The 20,500-nt window shown below is 56.4% G+C and overlaps 1 protein-coding gene across 1 annotated transcript; it reads left to right on the forward strand.

The window, feature by feature from the left end:
* Positions 1-4,586: 4,586 nt before the first annotated feature.
* WDR48 (WD repeat domain 48) lies at positions 4,587-18,988 on the forward strand. The gene is made up of 19 exons (XM_029077917.2): positions 4,587-4,704; positions 7,119-7,259; positions 8,097-8,175; positions 8,489-8,571; positions 8,701-8,830; positions 9,397-9,485; positions 9,603-9,704; positions 9,932-10,156; positions 10,855-10,929; positions 11,430-11,532; positions 12,185-12,282; positions 12,717-12,824; positions 13,120-13,216; positions 13,520-13,615; positions 14,459-14,564; positions 15,093-15,180; positions 16,011-16,087; positions 16,646-16,838; positions 17,389-18,988. The coding sequence occupies exons 1-19, from the start codon at positions 4,657-4,659 to the stop codon at positions 17,482-17,484; spliced, it is 2,034 nt and encodes a 677-aa protein (XP_028933750.1). The 5' UTR covers positions 4,587-4,656; the 3' UTR covers positions 17,485-18,988.
* The last annotated feature ends 1,512 nt before the right edge of the window (positions 18,989-20,500 follow it).

A 20,500-nucleotide genomic window follows, 5' to 3' on the forward strand; every position in this document is an offset into this window, starting at 1 on the left:
GGCAGGGAATGTGTCTGTTATATTGTTATATTATCATCTTCCAAGCACTTAGTCCAGTGCTCTGCACACATTAGGCGCTCAGTAAATGTTTGATTCTTCTGCCATCAGCAGCTTCCTGTTTCTGCTCCTCCCCTAGGACCCTCTGTGCTGCCTCTAAGGACTGCTGCCTCCCTGAAAGGAGGGATTGGGCTCTTCTAACTACTGTAGTCTCCCAAGCGCTCAGGACAGTGATCTGGACATAGTAGACTGTCAGTTCCTTGAGGGCATGAATTGTGACTACTAAACATATTGTACCCTCCCAAGAGCTCAGCACAGCGCTCTGCACATGGTAGACTGTAAGTTCTCTGAAGGCAGGGATCATATCCACTAACTCTACTGGACTCTCCTAAATACTCAGAGACTCTCTGTTCCTCACACACAAACCTTCTAAATGTACCTTTTCCCAACTGTCCCACCTCCATCCTCTAGCTCATGCTGTTTCCCAAGCTTGGAACCCCCACCCTCAGACCACAAACCTCCTTGGGTTCAAAGCCCTCCTGACAACTCACTTCCTCCCTATTTTCTCTGATTAATTCCCCACATGCAAAGCCGCATAAACCCATTGTCTAGTTCAAGCACCTATGAATATACATCCATTTAATTGCCCCTCCAATTATCCGTTTTGATTACGGTGTAAATATTCTCATGTCTTCCTCCCCCATTAGCAGATAAACTCTGTAATTATGGTACTTGTTAAGTGCTTACTATGTGCCAAGCATTGTATAAGCACTGGGGTAGATACAGATAGGTTGAACACAAACCCTGTCCCACATGGGCTTCGCAGTCTAAGTAGGAAGGAGTACGATTTAATCCCCATTTTACAGAAAAGGAACCTGAGGTACAGAGATTTTAAGTGATTTTCCCAAGGACACACAGCAAAGAAGTGGCAGAGTTGGGATTAGAACCCAGGTCCTTTAACTCCCAGGCCCTTTCCTCCAGGTTATTCTGCTTCAATTCCTTGTGAATAGAGAGTGCATGACAGGTTTGTTTTATACTTGCCAAGCTCATAATGCAGTACACCATACCCAGTGGGTGTTTAGAGAAGCAGCTTGGCTTAGTGGATATTGCACAGGCCCGGGAGTCAAAAAGACCTGGGTTCTTACCCAAGGTCTGCCACATGTCTGCTGTGTGACCTTGGGCAAGTCACTTAGCTTCTCTGGGCCTCAGTTACCTCATTATGGAGGTTAAGACTGTGAGCCCCATGAGGGACAGGGACTATGTCCAATCTGATCAATTTGCATCTACCCCAGTGTTTGGCACATATTAAGTATTTAACAAGTACCATTATTATCATTGTTATTATTAACAATAATAATACTCAGTATTAATTCCTCCCCCTACTTGACATTGCTTGACTGGAGTGCAAATGCTGTTGAAAAGACCAGATTGTGTGTTTGGCTGCCCTTAGGGCCTAGCCCTTCATCCTGACATCCGCCATGGGAGTAGCAGGAGCCAGGGGAGTGGCAGAGAATGTAGCTGAGGCACAAGGCTCCTTCACTTGTAAAGCAGGAACTGGAAGAGAAGCAGCATGGACTACTGGAAAGAGCCCCTCCCTGAGAGTCGGAGGACCTTGGTTCTAATCCCAGATCCAGCACTTGCCTGCTGTGTGACCATGGACACTGCTCTGTGCCTGTTACCTCATCTGTAAAATGGGGATTAAGGCTGAGACCTATGTGGGACAGGGACTGTCCCCAACCCAGTCTCCCCCCGTGCTTAGTACAGTGTTGACCATATACTAAGCGCTTAACAAATACTATTAAAAAAACAAAACTGAAAGCCCAAGGGAGCATCCAGGCCCTTAGGGAAAAGCAGGCATTCTTTCAAACCACAGAGGGTGGCACATGGCACAGACTTGCCATCACCATCCAAGCATCCTGTTGCTGTCCTGTTGAATAGAGAAAATCCAGGATTGACTTCTTTTTTTGTAATGGTACTTAAGTACTTACTAAATGCCAGGCACTATCCAATTTGACTGACTGACTGGAAGGAGATCAAGGTCTGTTGAGTACTGCTCAAAGCCTTTCATTTTTGCATCTCAAGGTGCTCATGGTCAAAAAGAACCACAGCTCTCCTAAAGGGCCTGACCTAACTCAGGAAGCAACTTTACACCCCCAGAGGGGTAGAGGAGCAACAGTGGCAGTGTGTGCTGTTACCTTCTGAGGTGAAACCACATTAATCCCATTTCCTGGTGGACAAAAGAATCCTGTTCATGCTAAAGGAAAGGGGGTACAAAAGCAAAAATTGAAATACTACTATGGTTTGGGACTTTTAGGACCCTTAGCAAAGTCTTCCTGCCTCATGAAACCCATTTATGTCCATGTCCACCCCCCACCCCACCAGTCACAAGGCCCCATAAGCAGGCTTTATAGGGGAAGGCATGGCAATCGTTCATTGACTGGTTCTTCTCTACTTCACACATTTCTACTCCGTGAGTTCTAACTCTAGATCCACCTTGTCAGCTGTGTGACCTTGGACAAATCTCAATTTCTTGTGCCTCAGCTTCCACCTGTGCCCCCGTCCCCTGGGCCTGGAGTCCAGCCGGTACCCTCTCCTCAGTGGAAGCGTGCCCCCGTCCCCTGGGCCTGGAGTCATTCATTCAGTCATATTTATTGAGTGCTTACTATGTGCAGAGCACTGTACTAAACGCTTGGAATGTACAATTTGGCAACAGATAGAGACCACCCCTGCCCAATGATGGGATCACAGGGGTTCCCTCTCCTCAGCGGAAGCACGCCCCCCTCCCCTGGGCCTGCAGTCATTCATTTAATATTATTTATTGAGCATTTACTATGTGCAGAGCACTGTACTATACGTTTGGAATGCACAACTTGGGAACAGATAGAGACCATCCCTGGCCAATGGCGGGGTCACAAGCGTTCCCTCTCCTCAGCGGGGGCACGGCCCCGTCCCCTGGGCCCAGAGTCATTCATTTATTTAATAGTGTTTATTGAGCTCTATGTGCAGAGCACTGTACTAAACGTTTAGAATGCACAATTCGGGAACAGATAGAGACCACCCCTTCCCAGTGGCGGGCTCACAGGGGTTCCCTCCCCTCAGCCGGGGCGCGCCCCCGCCCCTGGGCCTGGAGTACATTCATTCAGTCGTCTTTATTTAGCGTTTACTATATGCAGAGCACTGTACTAAACGCTTGGAATGTACACTTGGGCAAGACATAGAGACCACCCCTGCCGAATGGCGGGCTCGCAGGGGTTCCCTCTCCTCAGCCGGGGCGCACCCCCGCCCCGTGGGCCTGGGGTCAAGCCGCTTCCCTCTCGGCCTCAGGGGGCGCGCGCCCCCGCTCCGCTCCTCTCAGCGACCAGTCGGCTGGGCTCGGGCAGGGCTCGGGCAGGGCTCGGGCTGGGCTCGGGCAGGGCTCGGGCAGGGCTCGGCAGGGCTCGGGCAGGGCTCGGGCAGGGCTCGGGCAGGGCTCGGCAGGACTCGGCAGGGCTCGGCTCCCCCCGGAGGCCGCCCCAGAGCCCTCTCTCAGCCCAACGGTCCAGAGCGCGCTCCCCTCGGCCCGAGCATGCGCACTACCCGACACGCTCAGGGTGGAGCTCGCCTCGGCCCCGCCGCCAGGCGCGCCTTGCCTCCTTGGCCTCCACCAGGCGTGGCAGCCTCAAATAATATATTGGTATTTGCTAAGCGCTTACTATGTGCAGAGCACTGTCCTAAGCGCTGGGGTACACACAGGGTCATCAGGTTGTCCCACGTGAGGCCCACAGTTCACCCCCATTTTACAGATGGGGTAACTGAGGCCCAGAGAAGTGACTTGCCCACAGTCCCACAGCTGACAAGGAGCAGAGCCGGGATTCGAACTAATGACTGACTCTCAAGCCCGGGTTCTTTCCATTGAGCCACGCTGCTTTTCTGCCATCCCATGCCCCCCACGTCCCTGCCTACTCTCGGCCAGCTTGCTCAGGGCCCCTCCCCGCTCTTTTTCATTCATTCATTCAATAGTATTTATTGAGCGCTTACTACGTGCTGAGCACTGGACTAAGCGCTTGGAATGGCCAAATCCGTAGCAGATAGAGACCGCCCCTGCCCTTGGACGGGCTTACAGTCTAATCGGGGGAGGCGGACAGACGAGAAGGGCCGGGCTCCAGGCCCCGCCCCCGCAAGCGGGAAGCTCGCTCTCCCCTCGCCTCCGCCCGGGGCGCCCGCACGAGGTGGAGGGAGCTGGGCCCCGCCCCTTGGGGGGAGCGCGCCCGGGCGCGCGTGCCTGAGCCCGTCCGCCTCCCTCCTCTCAGCCCGGAGCGCGCGCACGAGGAGGAGGGAGTTGGGCCCCGCCCCTACGGGGGGAAGCGCGCGCCCGGGCGCGCGTGCCGGAGCCCCTCCGTCTCCCTCGCCTCCGCCGGGGGCGCGCGCACGAGGTGGAGGGAGTTGGGCCCCGCCCCTTCGGGCCGAAGCGCGCGCCCGGACGCGCGTGCCTGAGCCCGTCCGTCTCCCTCGCCTTCGCCGGGGGCGCGCGCAGCCGGCGCGGAGGCCGCTCCTGCTCAGGCCGTTGTCCAGCAGCGGCCGGGGGGCGTGGGAGGGGGGCGTGGGAGGGGGCGTGGGAGGGTCCGGACGCCCCGCGGGCCCCTCCTCCCCGGAAGTGACGGCCGAGTGTCAACATGCAAGATGGCAGCTCATCACAGGCCCAACACGGCGGGGCGACGGAAAGTGCAGGTACCGGCGGCCGCGCCCCATCTCCCCCCACCCCCCGGGCCGCCCTCCCGGCCGGCCCATCCCCCTCCCGCAGGACCGGAGGGGGCCGCGGGCCGGGCTGGCCGGGGGGGGGCTCGGCCGGGGGCCGGGCCCGGCCCAACCGCCGCATTTAGGGCTTCCGCCGGGACCGGCCGCCCTCGGGCCCCGGGAAGCCCCACGCTGGAGGGGTGGACCCCATCTGCTGTCCGATTGTACGCTCCGGGCGCTTAGTACGGTGCTCTGCACAGAGGAAGCGCTCAATACATCCTAAGCTTGAGCAGCAGCCCCCCGAACCCCCATGTTTATATAGCGCTCACTCTATAAACATATATAGTTTACATATAGTAAACATATATATGCCGAGCCCCGGGGTGGGAGATGCAATATAATAATTAACCTGCCCCCCCAGGGGCTTGCGGAGGTCGCCGGTATCACCCCCATTTTGGGGGGAAACTGAGGCCCGGCGAGATGGGGAGGTGACACCGCAGGCCAGGGGTGGAGCCGGGATTAGAACCCGCGTCTCCCGATTCCCAGCTCCGCGCCCTGCCCACCGGACCACGCGGCTCCCTTGACTTTAACCGAGTCCGGAGTCTCTATCAGGGTGGGGCCGAGAGTTTAGGGAAGGGTTGGGGGCGGATCCCCTCCGGGAGGACTCGGGGTCTGCAGTCCCCGGCCAGAGTCGGGTGGGGATCGGAGCCTCACCCAGGATGGGATGGGGTCCGGAGACCCTTTGGGGTGCTGCGGGTTGGTCTCCCACCTTTGAGGGGTGCAGTGAGTTTCTCGGGGCAGGGACCATTAGGTGGGTCAGTTGTATGTACTGAGCACCTACTATGGGCAGAGCACTGTACGGAGTTCTGCAGATGGTGCAGTGGCACTAAACATGATCTCTGCTCACAAGGAATTTACAGTTTACACGGGGGGACCAACTCATCCTCCCCACAGGCTTGCCCTCACTACAGGACTTGATTGGGGTCAGGAGGAGCATGAAAAATCCTCTTCCCCTCCCAGCAGGGCCATTCATTCATTCAATAGTATTTATTGAGCGCTTACTATGTGCAGAGCACCGTACTAAGCCCTTGGAATGTACAATTCGGCAACAGATAGAGACAATCCCTGCCCAGTGATAGACTTACAGTCTAATCGGGGGAGACAGACAGGCAAAGTCATTGGATTTGTCAAAAAGAAGGCCAGTGTTGATCCTAGAGAGGATGGTTTGATGTTCAACCATTAGGAATTACCTATCTGCTTCAGTTAAGCAACACAGGAACTCTTCCCCAAATTAAGCACCCAAACTGAACTTCCTGGAAATATTAATCACTTGATTAACCATTTACAAGTGAAGAGGGTAGGAGACACTGCCTATTTCCTGCCAGATCAAAAAACTGTGAATAGGGAATAATGAACCGGAAATTGAGAGAACTACCTTTCTCGTGCCATGGTAGCAACCTTTGTACTGTTGCCGTAATAATAATAATTGGGGTATTTGTTCAGCTCTGCTATGTGGCAGACACTGTTCTAAGCACTGAGGTGGATACAAGCAAATCGGGTTGGAACACAGCCACTGTCCCACATGGGGCTCACAATCTTAGTCCCTATTTTACAGATGAAGCGCAGAGAAGTGAAGTGACTTACCCAATGTCACGCAGCAGACATGTGGGGGAGCTGGGACTAGAACCCAGATCCTTCTCACTCCCAGGCCCGTGCTGTATCCACTAGGCCAAGCTGCTTCTCAGGCCTTGTCCCCAGGCCTCCCCGCCTTCTGCCTGTCCTTCAGATGACTACACGAATCATCTTTCCGAAGCGCACATCAGAACACATCGCTCCCCTTTTAAAAGCCCTCCAGCATCCACCCGTCTTTTCTCCCATGGAAGCAAAACTTCTAAACAATTAGGTTCCAAGCTGTCTCGTGGCTGCCTCCCTCTTACCTATCCTCCTGCTGCTCCTGCTCCTTCCCTGCTCAAATAACCAGCTTTCTCACTCAAGACCCTCCCTTCCCCAACCCTGTGCACCCACCCTTCCCTCTGCTGGGAATGCTTACTTTCCCTCAGCTTTGCCAAACCCCATCCCTCCTTCTCCTTTAAAAAAAGCCACCATCTCCTTGAAGGATTCCCTAAGTCACCCCCAACCCATCGGTCCCCACCATCCTCTCCACCACCACATCCTCCATATCTCACCATCTGGACTTGTATGTTTCTTGGTTCCATCTGTACCTATTCAAATGTTTGTTTTTCAGCAAGGTTCCCGTTCCCTGAATGACTGTTTCCTCATTGTCCTGGGTGTTCTTGTGTTCCTCTCAGATGGCGAGGTCCTCCGGGTACCGGCGGTGTCATACACTTCTCCTCCACCCCTGGCGTTGGTGGTGGGGATGGAAAAGCTGACAGTTTTAATGGTTTCAGGTCTCCTACGTGATTCGTGATGAAGTCGAGAAGTATAATCGGAATGGCGTCAATGCCCTTCAGCTGGACCCAGCGCTGAACAGACTCTTCACTGCCGGCCGAGACTCCATCATCAGGATATGGAGCGTCAATCAGCACAAGGTCAGCTGGGACGCAGGGTCGCGTTCGGAGTTCGTTACCCAGACCAGCTCTCAGATACTCCGAGCTCCATGGGCCTGTCGTGCACTGCTGTACTGCTGTGACAGCTGCCCATGCTGGTGCATTGGGTGACAACGGCCCCCGCCGCACGGCGATAACGGCCAAGTCGTGCAGCCCGTTGCTGACTACTCCCCCAATTCGGGTCTGAGAATGTGCCTCCCAGTCGCTTAGTTCAATGCTGTGGACACAGTGAGTGTTCAATAAATACGAATATGTGAATGAATGAATGAATGAATGAATGAATGAATGAATGAATGAATGAATGAGCCTTAGGCTAAGCCAGAGCACCCCAATATGGGTCCGAGTGGCTCTGGGCAGCCGAGCTCGCAAGACCCAGAGTAAAACACGTGGAGATAAAAATTTGATAAATCCAGCCCCCTCGCCCACTGCTGAGTCACCGCCTTCCAGGGGATGCCGAGCTCTGCCCTGACCGTCCTGGGTCAGCTCCCGCCCACCATCCCCCTGCCTGCACAGCAACCAAGATCGTCGGGGATGCTCGAGTCGGCGGCGAGGCTAGAACGTTCCCTGTCCCCGGCAGGGTCCCTTGACCCGGGACTGCCCCACGCCCACAAATCCCTTTCTGTCGGCTGCTGCAGCAGCCTGAGAAAGCAGCAGGAGGGAGCGGAAGGGCCCACCCTTTAAGGAGCACAAACACTCATGGACGGCATGCTAGGTCTGGTCCTCAGTAGGACGGGAGATCTCAGCGGCTTCAGGATTCATACGTGAAGCAGGATTTGTATAAGGATGTCACTGGGTGTTGGTTTTTTATTGTAATTGCAGCAAGATCCCTATATCGCTTCCATGGAACACCACACCGACTGGGTCAACGACATTGTCCTGTGCTGCAATGGGAAAACGTGTAAGTTGTCCGGGGGTTGATGGTAAGGAGAAGTCGAAGGTCAGACCAGGAAGGAAACCCACCATCGGCCATGACCGTGAAGTACTCCTGGCCACAGCATTTTGTGCCCGTCTCCAGCTGCCTCCTTCCCACTAGGAAGGTTTGGGAGTGGGAGGTGGGTTCCTTGGGTCATTCCTTGGAATCCTTACCATTTCATTCCTGAATGTTGAGTGCATGAAAAATGTTGCTTCCACTCTCCTTTCCCTGGAGGAGCCTGGTCCCTTCCTGAGTCAGGCAGAAGTGTCTGAGATCTCACTTCTCTGTCTCCTCCTAGTGATCTCGGCCTCGGCTGACACCACGGTTAAAGTGTGGAATGCCCACAAGGGATTTTGCATGTCGACCTTGAGAACCCACAAGGTAAACTGCCGCCTGAGGTCTCCACCGCGCCCTTTCCCCCATCACCGCACCGACCGTGCCCGCCTCCCCATCCTCAATGGTTGTGCTGGTGGCATTCCCTGACCCATGGGGTCCTGGGCTGTGTTGCAGGATTATGTGAAGGCCCTGGCGTATGCCAGGGACAAAGAACTGGTGGCATCAGCCGGTCTGGATCGACAGATATTCCTTTGGGATGTCAACACGCTCACCGCTCTGACCGCCTCCAACAACACCGTCACAAGTATGCTGTCCGGAGCTGGTGGGAGGGCAGGGTGCTGCTCCCGGCACCACTGCCCCATCTTGGGCAGGACTGGGCACGGGGGCCGGCCCGTTCCCCCCAACTTCCGGCCTTCCTACTCCATAGACCCAGCGCAGAGCCTAACTTTAGCTAGGGTCGGTGTTTATCCAGCATTCCCTCTGGGCCCACCCCAAAGCTGAGTTCACACTGCAGCAGATTTAGGAGAGTCAGATCAGTCTCAGCCCTGTCCCACATGGGTTTCCAGTCCATGTTGGGCAGAGCCAGCATATTATTTTGAGCCTTTTCCAAAAGTATCATCCATGCGGAACCATCTCAGTTGAAGCTGGTGATGATCACGGGAGCCATTGGCCCCAGGATCGGCCCAGCGGCAAAATTGGTTTATCAGCTCCACCTCCACAAATGGACACTTTTTAATAATGGTGGCATTGAGTCTTGCTTCCCGGGCATCCGGCACTGTGCCACGCTACCTCCTCTTGTTTCAGCTGTCTGGACGGTTTGCAGCAGTGACCTACAGTAACCTGCAGCTTTCTTTCCTTTGTCTTCCCCAGCATCTTCCCTGAGTGGGAACAAAGACTCCATTTATAGCCTGGCCATGAACCAGCTGGGGACCATCATTGTATCGGGCTCCACGGAAAAGGTAAGAGCAGCCGGCCCTCCAGGGGTGGGTATGGGGGGCAGAGGTTAGGAGGCAGTCGTGGGCCTGAAAATGCCCGGGTTCCAGTCACGATGGTCATAGGGTCGCTTCGCATCACAGGTGTTGCGGGTCTGGGATCCAAGGACTTGTGCCAAGTTGATGAAACTGAAAGGTCACACGGATAACGTCAAAGCTTTGCTTCTGAACAGAGATGGGACTCAGGTATGCGGGGCCTGGGCCGCCTCTAACGCACTCCTCCTGGGGTCAAGTGCACTCAGGCTTCTAGAACCCAGGAGCTGAATTCCGGCTCAGTCCGTGTTCAGGCCAAGAGCAGCACTGCACCCTCCCACTTACGTCGGGGGCTCGGGAGGTGGAAGGGAAGTACGTCCGGTGGGCCACTCTTGGGGCAGCTCCAAGGCCTGTGCTTCTGGATCTCCTTGTCGTTGCAGTGCCTGTCGGGCAGCTCTGACGGGACCATCCGCCTGTGGTCCTTGGGCCAGCAGCGCTGCATTGCCACCTATCGTGTCCACGACGAAGGCGTGTGGGCCCTGCAGGCCAACGAAGCCTTCACCCACGTCTACTCGGGCGGCCGTGACCGGAAGGTTTACTGCACGGACCTGAGGAACCCAGACATCCGGGTGCTCGTCTGTGAGGAGAAGGCACCGGTGCTCAAGGTATGTGGGGTCTCCAGCAGGACAGGTCCCCGGTCTCCTCGGGTCCTTGGGGGAAGCTGGCATGCGGGTGGCACAGGTTGGCCATCAGGAATGAGAAGAGCTCCCAGGGCCTGGAGACAGTCCCAGGTTCAGAACTCTGAAAGCCCCCACCACTTTGGGTAGTTGGCATTCTGCCACCCAACTGGAGCCAGGATGGGGCTCTAGAGGTCCTTGGGCCCCTCCCCACCAGCTGTCAGGTAAGCAGTGGTGCAGGGAAAGCTGCTCCAAGCTGGGACCTGACCCGGTCCTCAGACATCAGGATCTCCAGGCCAGGGAGAGGTTGGGAAGGTGGGTGCCGGGCCAGAGGGCCAGGGTCAGAGTCACATCTTTGGGCACTCGTTTGCGATAAAGGGAAATCGCAATAATGGCTGGGTCCTAAGCCTTTTGGAGTCATGCAATTGGCTTCTAAGACGCCAGAGACCAAGACTCCACCTGCCCCAGGGAGTCACCGATGTCGGTAATAACCAGGGCCGAGTTGGGGGTCGAACCCACCAGCGGGGGCAACGCTTCCCAAACAGGGTGGCCAGCGGAGAAGAGTGTGCTGTTTGATTCTTTGGGTCAGGCCGGTGCTACCTTCATCAACCTAGTGTAGACGTTCAAGTCTCCGGTCCCAGAGCAGCCTGGCGGCCTCACACGTGACTATTGATTTTGTGCCTCAGATGGAACTCGACAGGTCGGCGGACCCTCCTCCTGCTCTCTGGGTGGCCACTACTAAGTCTTCTGTTAATAAGTGGGTGAGTGGGTGACACTACTGAGCTCTGGCTGGCCCTGCCCCTACCCTGTTAGAGTAGACCCAAGGGTGAGCAGTTGGTGCGGGATCACTGGGGGCGGGTCTGGGATGGAGAGGGAAGAATCAGGAGTGTTGGATAGTCCTTGTTGGGTGACTGGGGAAAAATCAGAGGTGTGGGATGATCCATCTGTACCCCATTCTGTCCCTAGAACCATGGGGTTCAGATTTCAGTCAGGCCTGATTTCCTGACCTTTGCTGCTATGCAAAATTAGACCCACTCAATTTTTTCATTTTCACTCACCTTGTTTAAGCTTACCTAGTGGTTTGGGGGTTTACACTGTTCTGGTCCAGTAGACTCGCAGGGCCTTGGGAAGGAAGTGATGGGTTGTTTCTGTTGTTCTTGCCGAAGAGCCGGGGTCTGAGCCGCTGCAAAAGGCATCACTGGTGCTGGGTGCAAGGAGGCTGGTTGGCAGCAGTGACCTGCATTTCTTTTTGTGTTCATAGACCCTGAAGGGGGTTCACAATTTCCGAGCATCTGGAGATTATGACAACGACTGCTCCAATCCCATCACGCCCTTGGGCTCGCAGCCTGACCAAGTGATTAAAGGTGAATGCTGAAGGAGGAGGAGGGGAAGGGGACGGGAGGAGAGTCCAGGCGGCCACCTTCCGCTGCCAGAGAGACTGAGCGTGGAATTGCTCGGAGGCGATTCCAGGTAGAGCTGCAGCCCCAAACCTCAGGAAGCCCCGAGCCGGAGCCGGGATAGTGAAGAGTAGGGGTGAGGTGAGAATGGCCTTCCCAGCCGGGGCCTAGGTGATGCCCTTGAGGCCGGGTGCTGCCTGCTGGTTGCCTAGGGCAAAGGTATACGAGAGGGCGTGGACCGGGGTGGGCAGGCACCCGCTCGGATAAGCCAGCCAGGCCCCGGGGGGTCAGGCCTGAGAAGCCTCAGGGAGATGTAGAGGGATGGGGCCGGGTAAGGAGGATCCAGGCAGGAATGAGAGCACAGGACAGCAGGGTCGGAAGACCCAAGGCAGGGCAGGGGAGATGCCCAAGGTCGCAGCCCCTGGGCCCGTTGACAGAGCACGGCCAGCTTTCCAGTATCAGGCCACGGCTTCCTCCACCCAACAACTCACCATCCAGTGGTCCAGGAGACGAGTTCCTGGCACAGCGTTAGCGCAGGGGCTCAAGTCTCTCCCGGTTCTCGGCCCGTTCCTGGCTTCCTTTCTGGGGGCACCACGTCAACATGCTCCTTGTCCATCAGGCGGGGCCAGCATCACTCAGTACCACATCCTCAACGACAAGAGGCACATCCTAACCAAAGACACCAACCACAATGCCGCTTATTGGGATGTCCTGAAGGTAGGCATGACCCAGGGAGAGTCAGGTCTGTCTACTTTTAGCCTCAGGCCTTTTTTGAGGTTACCAAGGTGGTTACCAGAAGAAGGTAGGCGGAGGGGGGAGGAGTAAAGTGTCACCAATCAATGGTATTTTTTGAGTGCTATGTGCAGAGCACTGTACTAAGCACTTGGGAGAGAACAATACAAAGAATTCGCAGACATGTTCCTTACCCCTAATGAGCTTACAGTTCAGAGTGGGGTTTGGGGTGGGGGGTAGCGGTACTCCAGCTGGATGGGGAGAGCGGGGAGCCACCCCAGTTGGACAATCACCAGATGGGTCTGCCCTCTTTCATGCTGCTTGAGAGACCAAGTTGCCATCAGCGGGCGGGGGTGCGTGATTGGAGTCGAGGCTGACCAGCGGTTGGGTCACTGTTGACCTTTCTCTGGGACGTTCAGGCATGTAAAGTCGAAGACCTCGGCAAAGTGGACTTTGAGGAAGAAATTAAGAAGAGATTTAAGATGGTGTATGTGCCCAATTGGTTCTCGGTGGACTTAAAAACGGGGGTGAGTGTTCAGGTTGACGGTGGGGCACAGGTGGTCGATCCAGGGCTTTTCTAAGAAATCCCACGGCCGACTAAGCTTGCATTCCATTAGCCGCCGAGGCCTTTGTGCGGGCGACTGGGAAGGAATTGCTGTGAATGACCCCAATCCTACTAGTGCCTTCCCCATAGGGCGCGATGGGTGGCCTAGGCGTGCTAAATCCAACCCCAAAGCAGCTCCCTGCTCTGAGCCAATGGAGCCCCTCTGAAAAGGCGAGGGACTGGCCGTGAAACCCTGGTGTTCCTTGGGTCTTGGGCAGATGCTGACCGTCACCCTCGACGAGACCGACTGCTTTGCCGCCTGGGTTTCCGCCAAAGATGCTGGCTTCAGCAGTCCCGACGGGTCAGATCCAAAATGTGAGTTTGCCGTCTCTCTGCCGGCCTCTCTTTCCAAATGGCTGTGGGATACACCTTCCTTCCTGTAATGGAGTCCCCAACTCACGAGCTTCTAACTAAAAGTCGTTACTGGGCTAATGCGCTGGGTAAAGTAATTTCCCCGGATTCAAGAAGAGGGGCGAGATGCCCACTCTCTACTCTTTTGGTCTCCTGATCAGGAGAGGGGACTTTGAGGCAGGCCGAGATGGTCCTGCCTCTGTGGTGGCTGCCAATTCCCCAGCTCACCGTTCCGCTGGCTTCGCCAACGCCACCTCTGTTTTCCAGTGAACCTCGGCGGGCTCCTGCTCCAAGCTCTCCTGGAATACTGGCCCAGGACACACATCAACCCCATGGAGGAAGAGGAGAATGAAGCTGGCCACGGTGAGGGGCTGGGGGGCTCGGCCAGCTGATACCACTTCACAGGCACTTCTGGGCTCCCAGTGGCCCGGGTGATGTACCTGCCTCTATAACATTGGCCCACAACAGTTTCCACTACTGATGTCTCTGTGGGGGCAGCGGTGCCAGCTCTGCCCAGGCACAGTGTAGAAACGGGAAGGGTGGACAGGCTCCTACTCCCTCCCTGCGGGCCGCTGAACTGACTGAGGGCAGTGGGTGTGCACATGTATGCACGTGTGCATCTCTGTGTACGCAGCCAGTTGTATGTGTGTACATACAAATATCTGGGAGAAAAGCTTTCACTCCTACTTATAGGCAAAAAGATCACACCTTATTGGAGGGAAGTAGCTGATGGAGTCTCCTGTCAGGAACGGCAGATGGGCCTCGGTGCTGAGATCTCAGGACTGAGATCCTGCCGGAAGAGTTGGCTATAGAGCTGGGGACTGGCACAGCACCACTCTCACTCTCTTGTCCCTGTCCATCGGGTTCCCTCTGGGCAACGGAGTGGCCAGGCAGGGGTGCCCAGAGCTGGACCTAGAGCCCCGGTATCCCCGATCCCCAGCCCCAAGCTCTATCCACTGCATCAGCAGCAGGGCGAGGGGAGGGAGTCAGGTGGAGGGGTTCCTGGAGGTCCGGAAGGTTGGAGCTAGGCTGCTCTGCCAGTGACCTGTAGCTCGTCCAGAAGCGTGGCCCAACCTGGCCCCTTGGTCTCCCAAAGCCTCTCCACCTGGTCCCCGCTGTGACTGACATATTTTCCTACTCATAGTGGACACTTTAGAGAATCATGGCTCAGGTCAGAACCCTAAGCTGGTGCCCCTCCTGCCCTAGTGAACGGCGAGCAGGAGAGCAGGGTCCAGAGGGGCAACGGCTACTTCCAGGTGCCCCCACATACACCAGTCATCTTTGGGGAAGCCGGAGGACGCACACTATTCAGGTATGGAAACAGCGGAAGTCCAGACCGCTCACCGACCGACGTGGGGACCGGCCGGCCAGTAGGGGCTGTGTACTGAGCATTCCCTGCCCACAAAAAGCTTCCAGACCTTCCTCGATCTGTGAGAAAACTGGTCTAGCACTCGGGGGCAACAGCCAAGAGACCTGGCCCGGGTCCTGCCAAGCCACCGTGAGCCACCCAAGAGAGGACAGCATCTCGGGGGTCAGGAAGGACCAGACCCCTCGCGCGGCCCAGGCTTGGTTTCACTACTCTCTGGGGGAGCACTGTTCTGGAGCTGTGAGCATTTACAGAAGATTTCCAGAGTCTGGTGGTAGTGGAGGGGAACTCATTGGAGCTCCCAGGCAGTACCTCAGTGGCAGGTCCACGGAGCCCCGGGGTGGAGGGGAAGGGGCACAAGGATCTCGATTCCCTTCACTGGCCAATACCTGAATGGTTTGGGCTCCGGTCGGGCATCCTGGTATCTCCTCTGCGCCCTCCACCACTTCAGAACTGCTCCCGCTTTGTTCCCAGGCTGCTGTGCAGGGATTCTGGGGGCGAGACCGAGTCGATGCTTCTCAACGAGACAGTGCCACAGTGGGTGATCGACATCACCGTGGATGTAAGTGGCACCCCATCCCACTCTTGTTCGGCCCCAGGGAGCTGACCAGAGGCGGAGACACAACATCTGTCCTGGTACTGAGCCCCCGGTACGACACACAGGCTCGGCAGTGTCCAGCAGTGACCCTTTGTGGCATAGGTAGTGTTTGTCCACGTCCCTTCTCAACAGTGGGAGCCCAGGGGTTTGCTGACCCCCTTGTAGCATGAGGCTCCAGTCTCCCCTTATTAATAATAATAGTAATAGTATTTGTTAAGCACTTAGTGTGTGTCAAGCACTGTTCTAAGTGCTGGGATAGATACAAGTTAATCGGTTTGGACAAAGTCCCTGTCCCAGTGGGCTCACGGTCTTAATCCCCATTTTAAAGATGAAGTAATTGAGGCCAGAGAAGTTAATTGACTTACTCAAGGTCACACAGTAGACAAGTGGCTGAGCCAGGATTAAAACTCAAATCTTTCTGACTCCCAGGCCCATGCTCTATCCACTGTACTGTGCTGCTTCCCTTGAGGGATGAGGAATTGAGGAAGGGTAGGGCAGAGCACTGGCCAGAGCTTCATTGGCACTTGAGCTCCAGTGTCCAGGGAGGACCCTCTCCTCCTTGACGGCATGGCAGCCAGAGCCTTTCACCGCTGCTGCTCCCCCTCACATTTCCCTCCCAGCCGGCTCTCAGACGCTCCCCGGCAAGTCTTCTCTCCAGCCAGTGGAAGCCGCTCAGTTTCCAGATCCATTTTTAGCTGTAAAGCATCTATCAGACCGCGCGTCCAGCCAAGAGCTCGCTCTGCAGCTGAGGAAATCGGCACCAGGCTTGACGATTGGGTTCTACTCTCTTGCAGAAAAACATGCCCAAATTCAACAAGATCCCCTTCTACCTCCAACCACACTCATCGTCGGGGGCCAAGACGCTGAAGAAGTAAGCCAGTAACACGCCAGTTTCTCTGCTTGTGTCATTGCCCAGACTCCTGCTCTCTAAACCAGCTGTAGGGCTGGGGCATAAATGCCAAGCAGCTCCAGCCCTCGATGAAGTGGCCCAGAGCTCTCAACTAATAATGTGCACCGGGTCTGGGTGGCCCAGTGCCCCCAGACCTGGTCCAGGAGAGTTTACTCCCCACTTGCACAGAAGTGAGCATCCCACGGGTGGGGAGGGGGTAGACTGCCGAGTCTCTCTGGAGCAATTCTGACCAACCCAAGCCTGGAGGTGCTCCAGCTTGTCCACTTATCGTGGGGCTGACCGGGGACAGATCACTCTGGGCTCAGATCCTGTTCAAGTGGATTCTGAGCACTGGTCTGGAGATCCCACCCTGATCGCCACGTCCAATCTGGAAAGGAAGTTCCTGTACCTTAACATGGCAGGCAGCCAGCAGACCAGGGGGTTATGGTGGCCGTTTTGAATGGGAATGGGCCCCATGGACCTGAAGTGAGGGAGCAATGGACTTCTGTGACTCGTGGCCACCTGGGTCTTGTCTTGCAGAGACCGCCTGTCAGCCAGTGACATGCTGCAGGTAAGGAAGGTGATGGAGCACGTGTATGAGAAAATCATCACCCTGGACAACGACTCACAGACCACCAGCTCCTCCAACAATGAGAAGCCCGGGGAGCAAGAGAAGGACGAGGACATCTCGGGGTTGGCAGAAGAGAAAATCGAACTTCTGTGCCAGGACCAGGTGAGGGACTCGGAGGCCACAACCCAGAGCGGGACCGGAGGGAGTTGGGGGCTGGGGCTGGGCCTGGTCAGAGGCTGGACTTCCCCATTGCTCATGGAAGGGCACGTTCCTGGTGTTGTGGGAGGTAAGCGACCCCCACCCCACTTCTGCGTGCCTGGCTCAGGACTCTATCTGTCATGAGCACTGAGAGGACACGTGTACTGGGCACCCTCCCTGAATCTAGCTTTTAGCATTCCCTGGCCCATTGCTAGGTAGCACAGCCCTGGCCCTTGCTCCAGTGTCCATCTGCACCAGCAGGAGGGTTAGTGATGGCAGGAGGAAATAGGAGAAACTGCAACTTCCCTACTCCAAGCCCTCCCCTCCAGTGTGTCCTGCTGCAGTGAGAACTGCAGGAGCTGTGAGGTCTGAGAGCTGCAGCTTCTCCAACCTCCTCTGAGGTCTGTGACTGCTGCTGCCAGAACACATTCACAAAAACACACCCCCCGGTACGCACCACACGTGTATGTGTCTGAGGGTTCCATGAGGAAAAGCAGCGGCTTTTGCTCCTCAGGTTTTGGACCCAAACATGGACCTGCGGACGGTCAAACATTTCATCTGGAAGAGCGGCGGCGACCTGACCCTTCACTACCGCCAGAAGTCCACGTGAGCGGCCAGGTGGATAGTGGGTGGGTGGGGGGATCCGGCATCCCTTTGCCCGGCGTGGCCACGAGTGGAGGGTGGACCGGATGGACGTCCAGACAGAAAGAAGGTGGGCGACTCCCCGGTACAGCAACCGCGAGCCTCTGAACCTTAGAACTGAACTCTGGGGCCGAGTGCCCAGGCAGCTAGGCCAGGTTGGCCAGGGCTCCACCATCGGCCCCCAGCCACCACCACCACGGGCCCCTGGCCACCTCCTCTGTGTTCCAAGAGATTCTTCCCTTCATCTGCTCCCCCAGGGCATGAAACGCTGCTGCGTCTCTCTCCCCTGGGCCCTGGTGAGCGTAACCCTGGCCCGACCCTGTCCCCAACCCCACCGAGCCCCGAATGTAACTCAGCCCCCGCCCCCGCCCCGCCCCCCCGATCTCTTCCCACCTTGCCGGTGTAGCTCAGCCTGGCCCTAGACAGAACTCAACCCACCCACAAGGGAGCTTTTCTAGAGAAAACATTCCGTGCCCGCAGTCCTGCCCCCCCACAGCTTTTCGGAGCAGGCAGAAAGGCGCCACTGGCACCGTGAGCTGCCCGGGCAATCCAAACTGCAGTTTACATACAGCCATCCCTATGGGCCCTTGTGGGAACCTCACCAGAGAGCTGGGGGAGTCAGCGGCTGGTCCCACAGCAGAGCCGGGCTCTGCCAGCCCTAGAGGACGGCAGCACTCCCTGGCTCCCCCCGCGCTGCCTAGGCACATGGACTACCATACCGGGCATGCTGAAGCCCCCTGCCCCCGGGCCAGATGTCCTGGTCTACAATGGCAGCGGACGAAGGTGTTGCATCCCCGGCTTGCCGCTCCTGACCCAGGACAAGCTGTGCTTGCTGCCGCCTCATCAGATGGTGAGAGCTGGATCTGGGTCTCGTCGTTTCCTGTTCTAATACCCTCAGACTTCCTCGCCGGCCACGCCCCACAGACAGCAAAAAGTTTTAACCAGTGGCAGAAGAAACTACCCACTGCCTGGCCTGCCCCTGGGCCCACGGGACTAGTACCACTAGACTGCAGCCTGAGGGCCGGCAGGCAACTGTTCACAAGGCCAGAGAAGGGGGCCCCCAGATTTGCCAGCGGCCACCCGGGGGCAAATCCGTTAACCTCAGAGATCCAGGTGGTCTCGCTGCATCCGGACATCCTGGTCTGGGCAGCGTTGGGGGGAAGCAGGAACTCTCACTCCCAGCAGGCTGCCTCATAACCAGTCTGTCCTGGGCCTGTACTTCCCTCTCCAGCCATCTGGTCATCCGGGTGTAGGTGTGCACAGCCCTCCGTTTCAAAAGAAGCTGCTGCCCACTTCCCTGGGGGGACTTTCCTAGATGGCAGGAGTTCTTGCCATCTCTCCTTCCACCTGAGAAATCCTTTGATTTTTGGTCCATCTCACGGAGGGAGGGAGGGTCAGCGGGTTGCTAGTAGCTGGTCTGTGTTTTACAGGTGTCTGGAATAAAGGCTTTAGTTCCACTGTTTCACACAGCAGGCCACTTTCCCCTTCCATTCCTCTCCTGGAGGCGGGTGGGTCATTTCACCACTTTGGCCCAAGCAGATCCCAGGCCTGGTCCACATCTGGACCAAGTTGACAGGCCCACTCTCTGTTCCCTGTCCAGTCGGGACCGGGGAAGGGTTGAGGAAACCCACAGACCATCCAGAACTTCATTTGCATCTCTGTGCTTGGACCTGTGTGACAGGGTGACTGATTAGCCAGAAGTCACCCCAACCTCTTCTGCGACTGAGGCAGTGGGGGGAACAGTCAGAGGAAGTTGGTGGGGAGTGGGGAAGGAGGGGCTTACCTGGTGGGGTTGATTAGAATGCAGACTAACATGGATTGTGCTGTGTGGAGGTGGGCTGTCCTGATGACCCTGGAATTCCACCTACTTGATATTGCCCACACTAGGAGCTTGCAGTTTCTCCCCTGCCTGCCCACCCACCCAGGGAAGCAGGGTGAGGTCAGAAGTACTGAGTGGGGACCCACTCGGGAGGGTCCAAGGCCGAGCACAGCACTGACATGGAACTCCAGGTACTAGGGGGGCCTGCTCATGGCACTAAACCTGGTGGGAACTAATCCAGCCATCACCCTGGGCCTGAGGTCATGCACATTCAGCAGGTGGGGGGAGGGGAGGGAATTTTACCACTGGGGATCCCCCACTGGGTGGGTGGGTGTTTGGACTGCAGCTTCCCCACTGTCTTTCAGGGTACACTCTGCCCCCTATCTACACTCCCCCCACCATCCCCAGGGGGCCACCAGCCCCGTGCCCTCAACTCCCATCATAGCGTCTCTCCTGCTGCATGACCAGATGGAAAGAGTCTCAGAGGATGATGGGGAGACAGGTTCTAGTCCCAACAGGTCACATGCCCTCTCTGAGCCTATTTTCTCTGTTCAGTGGGAGTCCCTGCTTTTCCTTCACCCCTTCCAGAGGTATAAGAACAACAGTGTGAAGCGGAGGACCAGTGAGGCCTAGTGAAAACATTACTGGAGTCACCGAAGGATCTGGGTTCTAATCCCCACACTGCCACATATATGCTGTGACCCAGGGCAACTCACTTCTCTGTACCTCAGTTACCTCATCTGTAAAATGGGGATTATGACTGTGAGCCCCACACAGGACCTGGACTGTGTCCAACCTGAATAGCTTGCACCTATCCCAGTGCTTACTCCAGTGGCTGACATGTAATAAATGTGATCATGAAATGCCAGACCAAATCATGAGGGTATCGTTCCATGGATTCGGCATCTTCTCTAGGGCAGGGAGGGCCCAGATCTCCACTCCCACATGATGAGCACTACCCATTGCACTCACTGGGTGCCCCCAGCAAGGTGCTTTATTCAGAGTGCACCTGGCATATTCCTCTGCACATAGTAGGAGCACAGCACAGCGGTGTTCTCACTGCATACAGTGCACACCCAGCCCACTGCTTTAGGAGGAGACCAGGCAACACATGATGATGAGAAGAACCTGGGACTGGCTTTGGGTCTGACTTCTTTCCTCCATG

Source organism: Ornithorhynchus anatinus, chromosome 13 (genome assembly GCF_004115215.2).
Source record: "Ornithorhynchus anatinus isolate Pmale09 chromosome 13, mOrnAna1.pri.v4, whole genome shotgun sequence".
Lineage (NCBI taxonomy): Eukaryota > Metazoa > Chordata > Mammalia > Monotremata > Ornithorhynchidae > Ornithorhynchus > Ornithorhynchus anatinus.

What these genes read in the sequence shown, in the direction of transcription:
- WDR48 (XM_029077917.2), top strand. Translation starts at nt 4,657, where the DNA reads ATGGCAGCTCATCACAGGCCCAACACGGCGGGGCGACGGAAAGTGCAG. An exon ending in GGAGCGTCAATCAGCACAAG is followed by an intron (nt 7,260 to 8,096) that starts GTCAGCTGGGAC and finishes TTGTAATTGCAG; the next exon opens with CAAGATCCCTATATCGCTTC. An exon ending in GGGGCCAAGACGCTGAAGAA is followed by an intron (nt 16,088 to 16,645) that starts GTAAGCCAGTAA and finishes CTTGTCTTGCAG; the next exon opens with AGACCGCCTGTCAGCCAGTG.